Raw genomic sequence first — 11636 nt, forward strand, 5'->3', positions numbered from 1 at the left:
CTCAGGAAAACTCATGCAATGCAGCTGACTCGTACCAACTCGTATGTGCGACAGTTTAGATTCCTTTAATTAAATTCTGTTCCATATCAGTGTCCTGTTTTGTTGCAATATGTCAGGAACCAAGAAGGAGTGCCTCCTCTTTACTGAGGAGTCAAGATGTCCCTGTTGTTTCAGTCCCACAGGAATGTGATGATAGTGGCTCAAACAATAAGGACATTTTGACTTCCCAGTCAAAAGGAGGCACTCCTTCTTGGTTTCTGGCATATTGCAACAAAACAAGACACTGATACAACAGACTTTAGATAAGGGACTTTAGATAAGGGATAAGGAAGATAAGGGAACTGTGACACATACAGTTGATAGGAGTTTTTGGTTACAAGAGACACCTTTTTGGCTTCCCTTGAGTGTCTCTTGTAACGAGGTTCAACTAGCTGAATTCCTACAGTAGCAATAGCTAGTTTTTAGGCATGCATGGCCAAGCCAAACTGTAAGCCCGAGGCCTCACTATAGGGTTTTGGTACTTTACATTTCATGCACATTTCGTTTTATGTTCATGTGGTAGTGCTCGATAAAAAAACTGTCGCGATTGCCTTTGAAACCTTTAAATATGCCCGGCAGACAGGAAACGTTGAAGTGCAAACAATCACTGTGCGAATGCTGCTAACATGGAATGCTTACTCTAAAAACGAGTGACTTATGATCAGCCGAGGCATGTTTCGTTTTTTCTTTCTGCAGTCACACACTCTCATTCAAAATTCCACCTGGAGTTGCTAATTTCAATAAGCGTACCACTTCATTCAGATGTAGGCCTAGGACTGGCTACATGTGAATACAGGAGGTTGGTGAAGCAGTTAAGGGATGGCCTAGCCGATAACATGTGGCACAACACAAGGCGGGATTCTGCACAACTGCATAGTCTGAGAACAAAGACAAAAGAAAAGCTGCACCTTTTCAAGTAAACATCAGCTGTTGATCAGCAGCATCTCTGTCATTCTCATTTGCTGTCTTAGTTAAACATAGAAAAGAAAAGCTGCACCTTTTCAAGTAAACATCAGCTGTTGATCAGCAGCATCTCTGTCATTCTCATTTGCTGTCTTAGTTAAACATTTTCTCAGAAAATAAAAGAGCTGTCTTTGTGAACATGACTACAAGCCTGCTGCTAGCCCAGTGTCCATATTACGAGTTTGCATCGTTATTGAAAGTGTTGCTATCTTCCTGACCTCGCGTCGCCTGGAAGATGGTGACACTTTCGATGACGACGCAAACTCTGAATACGGACCCAGTTTCTTCAAACCCATCTGCGCGATTCTCTCATCGTGGCAGAGTTGGCATTTTTGGTCGCTTTTTTCATGCAGGCGCTCAGCAACGAGGCAAATGAAATGCTGCCCGTGTTCAACAAGACGTCGAGCAAACACTACAGCTCGGCTGTGGGTGCCAGCGATTGGATCACACCTCCAGGCCCACCTCCACCAGCTCCTTCATCGCAGGGTATCCGCCACATCCCCAACCTGCCCCTGAACACAGCAGCCAAGCAATCGGCGTTTGTGCGCAAGTTCTCTCAGCAGCACATGAACAAGTGGGTAGTGGGTAGTTTCCACTCATCACACAAGTGTCAAAAAACTTGCTTCACGCCAACACAGCCAGGGTGTCGAACCGGATTTTTTCAGGGTTCGGTTCGGGTTCAGTTTCGGCCCCGGAGACATTCCGTTCTGGTTAGAACCAATTCGAGCCTGCCCGAACCGGTTCAAACGGGTTCAGAAAAAAACTTTGTGTAGTTTCTTTTACTCCACTATTTTAATATTGAGTTTTCTCTTCTGTTGCAGTTTATAAAAAAAAAAACGCTAAGTATTTATATAATATAGTCCAACTATTGTGTTTGTTGTCAGATGTGACGGGCACCAGTTGGTTGTACAGTCATCAGAAAAATTTCTATAATGAGTGAGCGACAATTACAGCAGGATGGGGGAAAATAACAATTACTTTCAACGGCACCTAATCCACTAAAATTGTCATGCACCGAAAGTTAAATTTTTGCCAGCATAAAATGACCGAAGGAAGCGAGCATTGTCGAGAATTTTTGATGTCATCCGGGTTCGATGAGAAGAGGAGTCCATAAAATGTCTCTCGGCACTGACTTATGTAGATGGCACAGAAAGTGCTACTGTAGCTAATGAATACAGTTCTGGGTGCCGCAACTTCTCCTCCTTCCAAAATTTCAAAACAATCGATTCTTTGCTTATTCTGGGCACCTTTTCAAATGAGTAGAGCAGGCTGTGTACTTCTTCAATTTTGAGAGAACTGTTGCTGTCTCCGAGTCATTGCACGCAGTGTTTTCTTTCCATAAGAAATGCTTCAATCTCATTCTTAGCTTGCTGGTGCACGTAGCGGTACTTCATCGCTACCGGTGATCCTACAAAGCCACTTACATGTGATGACCAAATCGTGTTTTGCTCGGCACCTTTCTCAGCTGTTCAACGTAATGTGGTATCGAAGGTCTCACGCTGCACTTCACCAGTTGCACAATTACTGTTATTTCCTCGTCTGTTTTCTTTTCTTTAGGGACTAGTCGCAGACTCATTCGTTCCGCTTGACCTCGTCCCTCTTCCTAATTTTCAAGGTTTTTGCCCAGACTACCTCGTCACTGCGCAACCCGTAGACCACATTACTCATTAGTTACGTTTTCTCTCAGTAGTCCTTCTACCTTTCAGTGCTACTTTCTAGACTGTCTTAGGTATTGGCATCAGTGGTGATGGATAAAGTGATGAAACATACCTTTCTCTCATACCTTTCTCTACACCGTAGCTGTACGGGCCAAAACGGTAGCGCACCAAATATAGCTTGTGAATTAATACTTCTCCCAGTAACTCCACTCAGTTCCAGTCTCTACCCACTGTTCACATTTGAACACCGGAGCTTGATTCCTGGCATAGGTTAACTTGCAGAGGGAAATAAAACAAGCAGTCATTGTTAGGTACAAAAGGAAGAGAAGACAAAAGGAGAAATCAATTTATGGATTTATCTTTGTGCTAAGTGCAGATACAACTCGCGAACAGACCGGTAAATTGCGGCCCAATACTGCCTTCCCACTATCAGCACCGGCTTATCATTCTGAAGTTTCGGTCAACCAAACTTCATCTGCTGGTGTCGCATCGCAGACTGCTGCTATGCACGTGCCATGTGACTCATTGCAATGTCTTCGAACTATAGGAAAGTAAAAAGATTTTCGTGAAGTTTTTTTTTTTTTTTGAAAAGATTCGTTATTTCATTTTTAAACTGTGCATGGTTATATTCCTATTTATTTAAACATGTAACTCAACTTACGGATTATCTGCTATTATTTCACTGCCAAGGAAGTTCTTGAATGGGGCAACTTTCTCCATCAGCGGCGCCATTGCGCAGTGCAGCGGTCATTCATCTTAGTTGTCAACTTTTATTTCTTTTTTCCTTTGTTCTTGCATATTTTTGCAAGGTACAATTTTTCAATATAGGTGTGATGTTTGCGGTGTGTATTGGCGCTTTGGAAATAAGCTAGGAGAGAGCTTTACAAGCAACGATTAAAGAAAAAAATGAAGGTAAGTTGGCAGCAAATGTGGATCGGAACCATACCACAAATCGGTTTGAAATGGTTCCTCTGATTTTTTCCGGTTCAGGTTAAGTTCCAAGATGGCGAAAAAAATTTGGGTTCGGTTCGGTTCTGATTTCGGGCCAAAATTCGGGTTCTGTTCCAGTTCTCGGTTCGGTTCCGGTTTAACACCCAGGAAGCACATCCCACAATACTGACAAAAGAGCGACTTAGGAGGCTAGTTTGTGCATCATTGCGAAATATTGGAGAGCACTGGCTATTCACAGGGAATGGGCGCAAGCACGAGCATGAACGAAACATGAATTCGTGTTCATATTCGTGTCCATTCCCTGTTTGGATAACTTTCCAAAAGTTATCCAAATTACTGAAATATGGATAGCATGGTATACAATGGATCATCTCCCCGTCATATCATATCATATCAACATCATATTGGTGTTGCTAATATTCAGTAGCATGGGAGTGCAGCATCAGATGTGCATTGTAGTGCCTGATTATATGAAAATGTTGTAATAGTAATCACATTGACAAGTTACACTTTACATAACCCACACTACATCTATATATACATTGTATTCAGAATTTTTAGTCCCTTCATTAGACAAGCAAGCAACATTGCGGTGAGGACAGAGTAACTTTTATTCTCTTGTGCCCTAATCCGCCTTTTGCGCGAGGATGTGGTGCCATCATGCGGGAGCGGGCGGGAAACACATTGAGCGGCAGTGTAGCAGACGACGCGAAATCGCACCTTACGAAATGGCCACGCCAACGCTGGTAGAAAGCGAACGCTTCTCCCCTTTTTTGGCCTCGGAGCGGAAAGTAGTGACAGTGATTGCGGCATATCATGTTCACGCAGTATGGGGGAAGTTCACAATCCACAGAGCGTGTAGCGCGGGCCATGTTCGACTTGACAGAATGATGTCTCATTCTGTGCAGCGTGCAGGTTTTCGACAGACAGGAGAGCGTGGGGGCAGCGAGAGAGAGAGAGGGGGGGATCTCAAAGGGCGAAGCAGCCAGGGGTTTGTTGATGCTGCAGAGCTAGGTGGAATCGTCTCCTGTTCTCCTGTGACTTTGAGCGGCGCATATGCGCGGGGTGTCTTGAGTTACCGAGCACAATGCGGTCACCGCGGCGCTGGCATGGTGCAATGGGCGTCGCTTCCTCCTCGCGTCATCTACAACCGTGCAGCTATAGGATTTCATCCACGAAGATCGGCAGAGAGGCACATATACACACCCCGTGAAAAGGGCATTGTCCCGGCCGGAATGCACACCTGCAGGAAACGCGCTGTATTTTTCTGGCAATGGATGATTCAGAGGTGTAGCCGGTTTCGAGTCAGAACTGATGTGGTCGCAGTGGTGAAAAGGTTCTCGGTGCGCAGAGAATGGTCATTCTGTTGTGAAAGGATCTCAAACGTTCATTTCTGCCTCCGCCGCGATTTCTGCGGAATCAACAACTTGGTGACACATGTGAATCTCCTACATACCGGATGCGCATCTCGGTCAGGAACCAACCCTGTTCTACGTCCAGAGCGATCCACTCTGCAAGTGAACGAGCATGAACCCTCCAGGAGACTCATTTATTGTGCCGGGCAGTTTCCTTGCCGTTGCAAACGGTTGGACGTAGACGACGATTATCAAGCTCCCTAATGAAGTGCATCTGATTGCGTACACCAAAGGAACAAAATCCGGATGCTTTGGCGTGCACGAAGGCGAGCCTTTAATTTAAAAAAAAATTACTGTGCGTTGTGCAAGAGTGTCAAGTACGGCATATGCTCCGAGCGGCAAAAACACAGATACGACAGGTATGTATGCATCTAAACGAAATATGCATGATGAAAAGTACCTACTGGAGTTTTCACCCAGGCTGTAGCGCACTAGGGATAGCTGCAATGAGGATTTTTTCGGTGCGTGATTGCTTTAGTTGCGCCAGGGCCGGAAGGCGATGTATTTTGTCCTTTCTTTTCTTTATGTGCGAAAGGGCTAGGTAGCTTAGATATCACAGGCGGCTCTGTGCGCTAGGCCGTAATATTTAGCATGTTTTATCGTGACTGCCTAACAAGAAAAAATACGGCGTTTTAATGCACTGCCGTTCGCGAGCCTCATGACCAGCTCAACCACTCGGCTCGCGAACGGCGGTGCATCACAACAAACACCCAATTTTTCTTTTCTTTTTAGTCAGGCGGCAGTCGCGATAAAACATGCTAAATATTACGGTCTAGCGCACACAGCCACCTGTGATATCTGTGCTACCCGGCCCCTTCGCACATAAAGAAAACAAACGACAAAATACATCGCCATCAGACGCGCCGAACAAATGCTCATTGCGGCTATCACTGGTGGGTTACAGGCTTGGTGCAAACTCCGGTAGATACTTTTCATTATGCACATTTCCTTTAGATGCATACATACCTGTAACGAAGTGTTTTTCGCACAGTCGAGAGTACGCAGTAGGTAGCTAAGGTCGGCCATTCACATCTTGACGCAATTGGTGCCCTAATTGTAGCTTCACGTCGTTGTTGGCCGCGGCTCGGCGAAGGAAACCTGAAAAACCGCGTCTTGCATCTTGGCGCGCTTAGAGAGTGGCAACCGTACGCGGCAGATGTGGTTGGCATCGCTTTGCCAAGCCTGTGACGGCCACCGTGCCGCCCGGTGCCGCCAGCCCCCGTGCACTGGCGGCGCCGAGAAACGCCGTCGACGCCGCTCAATGTGTTTCCATCGGTTGCCGCTACGACTTCGCGCATGCGCAGAAAACTCGCGCAAAAGGCGGATTCCTGCTTCAACAGCAACTTTTGAAAAAACAGTGACCTGGAGCCTGGGCTCTTGATTTTTTTAATCTTGGGGAAATCCTGTGGCCTTCAATAGGTGCTAACGAATCCCTGTATGCTGTATGTCTCGACTTTCATCCCTTCCTACCTGACATGTATTAAGAAAGGAGCACGCAGCATATATAAATATATATATATGAAAGCTCAAGGACCACACCATTCATTTAATAATTACTGGCTGCCCAGTTAAAAGGAAAGGCAACGTTGGAGGCAATCATGGTTTTATCTGCTCGAAGAACCCCAAAAGGTACGAAACCGCAGTGTTCTGTAGGACCCAATTTCGAAACCCCTGCATTAGATGAATTGCAGCATTAGCCATACAGTTTCCATCTGCTGGTGTGGGATGTTGTTTGCAGTCGGCGCCGCGGCATACTTACTGTCTGCTTTCTCTAAAATGTTTCAACCACTCATAACACCATATTCAGTTTGCCTAATCACCTAGAGCTTGGTAATGCAACTGCAAAAACTTCAGTTTGCGACGAAATTATGGCCAAGCACATTGCTGCTCCAGAGTCTTTGTCCTCATTTTATCTGAAATATGACAAATGCTTCATGTGCAGTGATTTCTCTACTGGTCCTTCGTTTTTAACAGCGATGCTGTTTAAGCCGGAGTTTGTTCCATCTGTTGTGCACGGCTGAATGCGTTTGCAATAATGATGTTATGATGACGTCGCATCCGGTCACGACGTTGCCTGACGATTCAGACATATATGAAGCTGACCCTGCTGGGCGTCTGATCCAGGCGTCGGTGCAGCGGCTTTCATTTGGTGCTTCCTCAAACGCCGCGCCACACAGCAAACAGAACCAGATGCAGTACAACAGGCATTAGCGTTTCAATCAGTTTACAGGAAAGAAAAGGCGCAGCATCTGTCATAATTGTCCACCGATGACAACAGATAGAAATGACGAGTCTCCGACGTATAATCACGGATGACTTAGTCAAACCAAACGCAAGCATCATCACTGTCTCGTCAGTCTTACAGGAGAGTGTAATATGCCCCCAATTTTTTTCTCAGGGCACCCATCTTATACGTAACAGTTTCTTTTTCACACTAATGACTGCTGAGAATGACTGCCACTTCCCTTCTACTGTCAATAACCCTCCAATCTAACATCTCTGTGTTGGGAAGCCTTTGAAATAATGTGGTAGGTTAATAAGTATGTATGTGCAACCCAAAACTGCAACCAGAGTGAAAAACAATTTTGAGCACCCCGAATCCGCATTTGGACTACCCGCACTAAATCGCCTGTCTTTTTTTTTTTTTTTACAGGCTTGAATTCTTTCATCTGATGCAATTCTTTTGATTCTGTTTCGTTTTCTTTTTTTTTTTAACTATAACATTTTTTCACATCTCTTTACTGCATATTGTAAGTTGACAAAGAGCTTGTTGAATGCATGTCCAAAGGAAGTAAACAAACTGCAGCTTTGCTGTGTGGTGGAAAATAAAAATAAACTCATTCATCTTATTCATGCGTAAGGCCCCATAGTTTCTGCCTACAACCACTGAATCATTTGCAATCTAAATTTTTTTCTAGCTTGTTTCGGTTTCTAGCCGAGCGATGGCTATGGCATCAAAGTTGCATTTAAATCAAGTGAGGGATGAAGAACCACATTTCCATCAATTTGATTCACTACAATGCCAAAGCCAGCCTGCTTCAAGAGCCGGAATTACGATGAGGAAAGCAGTAGCGATTATATTGCAATTTCTTCATACCTCACGTGACTTGTGTGGAACTTTGACATCACAGCTATTGCTTACAGTTCAAACCAAAACAAATGAAAAAGTAAATGTGATTATATATTTTTTATTGGTCACACACAAATAGCATGTGGTGCATAGCTGTATAGTTGTTCATTACACAATAAGATATGCAGCCATAAATTGTGTCTGTACTGCTGTAATGGCAATTCCTATGTGGTCTGAAAAAGCGAAAGCAAGATTTTTTTCAACGCTTATAGTTCAGATTAAGAATATGAGCAAAGTAAACAGTTTGCACTGTACTCTACCAAGAGTTCTCAGTAGTTATCAATATATGTAACTCTTATATGTATATGCAACTGCTTTCATGCATGACGATTGACTATAATCATGCATGACGAACGAATATATATATATAAGTATTCTTTCTGCTCACTGTCAACCTTTTTTTTGCCTCTCACTTGCAGGAATCTGTGAAGACTCAAACAAGCTGCCACGGACTGTTGCCTCAAAAATAATTTTGAGCCTGTAAATATGTTTAGAAAACGTCTCTTATTGGGAAGTTACCACCTTTCGTTTTCACCCGAAGACGTCTATTTTTTTTCTGTACCTGCCGTGCATTGGGGCTTCCCGAGGGCACAAAATGCTTAATACTGCGCACAAGATCAAGGCTTGCATCGCACTCACAACAGCACCTCTCGCAAGGGAATGTGTAAATGCATAGTTAGCTAAGCAAATGGTAAGCTAGTATCTAAATTTTACCAGGTGGCGGCATTTGGTGGCCATTTCTGTTTGTTACATTTATTTGCGGTACGTACAGGTTTTGCCTGCAGTATATGATGAATTTCATCACCCTTGGTAATCCTGAACAAAGTAAGCACAATTTTGGTGCATTATTCAGATGTCTCCAGAGTACAATGGCACATCGCTCTCAAGTAAAAATATATACCCCCGAGTTGTTTTTCATGTGATGCATATGCAAAAACTGTGGGGTAGTTGTTTAAAAGTCGACAGAAGATCTAACACCTGCTGAGTGAGCACAGTATCTTGTTTGTATAACAAAGACCCTTGTACATAGTGTGTGTGTGTAGGCGAGCAAGAGCTACGCTGCCGTTGTAAAATGAATGGTAATCCCACTGTGATCACAAGTTGTCAGTCAGTTAAATCTCTCATACAAGCTCTTTTTTGTTTGCCACTTTTATTGTGGTCGTTTATTTTATGCTTTTTTCAAAGTTGGCGGCGATAAGTTATTTCTACTTTGCACTTAGAAAGATGTTCAACTTAACACAACACAGGCTATTACTTCATTTTTGTGACTTCTGAACCCTTGGCACAGCAGTCGGGGAAACTGCACAGTTTTAGTTTTGACTTTATTTTATACTTTATTTAGCACAACGATTAAATGTTTACAGCTTTAGCCTATACTGATATATGTTTGACTTTGTGTCAGCTCCAAAACTGTGCAATGCCTGTTATGAGGTTATGTCTAAGCTTCGAAATTGTACTTTACAGCTTCCTGTCTAGCTGCTCATATAGTCACCCTCTTCAAGCACTACAACAGGATGCTTTATTGCCATGGAAAGAGACACCACAAGTAGCTTGTTTGTGATGTAGCAATATGCCCTTGATTTTATCTTTTTACAGTGGGAGTCATATCTAAACTTGCCACCAAAAAATTTGGAATAAACATGTCGTTTTGTTTACCTACAGTTGTGCTATGTCATCTGGTACCAAAATGAAATTGGATGTAGTATACACCTAAATGTCTACATAGAATTTTTCTGGCCACAGTAGGCACATAAGGCGTTTTTTGGTTCATTTCATTCAGATGTCTGAAAGAACTATTTTTTTTTTAACCTAACCTGAGCAGGGGCTTCGAAACATTTCTCCAACAAGAATGATAAAAGTAGCCCACAAACTAGTTGGGACATTGTAATAAACATGTCCCCTTGGAGGACATTCTGCATGACAACACATAGGTAGCACTGAAGCGGGACCCCATGCTCGTGATGTCACAAACCTAACCTCTAGATGCAACCGACGGTAGATTTTACAACATTCGTCCTTATACTGCCTGTTGGGATACTTGCACTGTTTTTGCACCACTCGTTAGAAAGGGCTGGAACTTCATAAGAAACTCGCTGGATTTTACTGGCAAGATGCGCGACGGCGCAGTGAACAATGAAAATCACGGTATCCTTTAATGTCAGATCACTGTTTAGCTGTGTTCCCGTGGGTCTGGCTGTGGAAGTGTGCAGGTCATCATTGTAGCACGACGCTAGACTGTGTGAGAGAAACCCTGACGAGGCATCGGATCTTCTATCAGAACACTTGGCACCTGACAGTCTCAGTTGCCTATGCACCACTAAACGCAACACACAAGGTTAGTAGAACTGCCATGGGAGCATCTATCTCTCAGACAACCGCCAACCGTACCATGGAGGCATTAGGACGCGCACTGTCTTCTTTCGAGCCACACCCAAAGGTATTTCTATAATTGCTTCTGCATAATCAAGGGTACTTTAGCTGCTTTCACGGAACACGTTAATAGCATGTAAGAACCCATTCACTGTCAAGCAAGAAGCTGCTGGCTGCCTTCCTTTCGTGGACACGTTTGCTGAGCGACATGGCAACCGCCCTTCATTGGTTTACAGAAAAAACACGCAGGCCAATATCTACATTTTAATTCATTTTGCAGTGTCGCAAACATTCTGTCATGACCTCTCTCGCTAGTCTCGTCAAAAATATTTGCTCAAAGCCTGAAGATCGAGCTTGTGACCTGCGCCAAGCGCGCAGAGAACTCTGACTGCGGCTACCCTGAATACTTCGTGGATTCTGTTCTACAATGACTATTGCACCCATTGCCACCGGTTGGTCCATTGTGACTATCACAAGCCGCCTATCCATATGTACCAGGCGTGAGCGAATCTTTGGATCGTGTTCTGTGCACTTACGATGTGCATGTCGCTCACGCCACAATGTGCAAGCTGAGGCACAAGCAGGTGGCCATAAACTCGAAAGAAAAATTTCCTGGCATAGTCTATCAAATTTCCTGCGCATGCTGTTACATTGCCGAGAGCAGGAACTTTGAAAGACTATTGAGGGATCGCAAGTAAAGAAGATTGCTTCAAACGCATTTGTGGAACATGTGGAAGGAACGACATACAGGATTGCCTTGGAAGAAGTGGCAATTATCGGAAAAGAAAAGAATTCGCTGTCACACCAGTATATGTAGTCCTCGATGCTCCAACTACAGGTAAGAAAGACCCTCAATCGTAATAATGGTAATCTCCCTTATGTATGCAAGATTTCTAAGGTGATTAGCACTGCGATGCACTTAAGCTTCATGTTTTTGGCTTTCAGATCAGTGAGCAAGGCTTCTGTTCGAAGCCGAAATGTCATTAACATCATGTAATAACAACCTTTCAGCCTGCGTCATCGTTTCTTCTATCATATGAATCCACTGTCTGACCAGATGTCGTCAAACCTTAGATTTCAAGAGCCAGCACAAGTGTTTCACAAATTTTT

The 11636-nt window shown here is 43.9% G+C and overlaps 1 protein-coding gene across 4 annotated transcripts in view; it reads left to right on the forward strand.

The window, feature by feature from the left end:
* Positions 1–9817, forward strand: part of Pdk (pyruvate dehydrogenase kinase) — a 381689-nt gene extending 371872 nt beyond the window's left edge. For all 4 annotated transcript variants that reach the window (XM_084606828.1, XM_084606830.1, XM_084606831.1 and 1 more), the window contains exons 11-12: positions 1356–1576; positions 8576–9817. In XM_084606828.1, the coding sequence (XP_084462954.1) occupies positions 1356–1576; positions 8576–8585 (231 nt within the window). In that variant the 3' untranslated portion in view covers positions 8586–9817. The remainder of the gene's footprint in view (positions 1–1355; positions 1577–8575) is intronic.
* Positions 9818–11636: the final 1819 nt, after the last annotated feature.

The sequence above is a fragment of the Amblyomma maculatum genome, chromosome 6, assembly GCF_055883805.1.
Source record: "Amblyomma maculatum isolate TAMU_Amacu chromosome 6, ASM5588380v1, whole genome shotgun sequence".
Lineage (NCBI taxonomy): Eukaryota > Metazoa > Arthropoda > Arachnida > Ixodida > Ixodidae > Amblyomma > Amblyomma maculatum.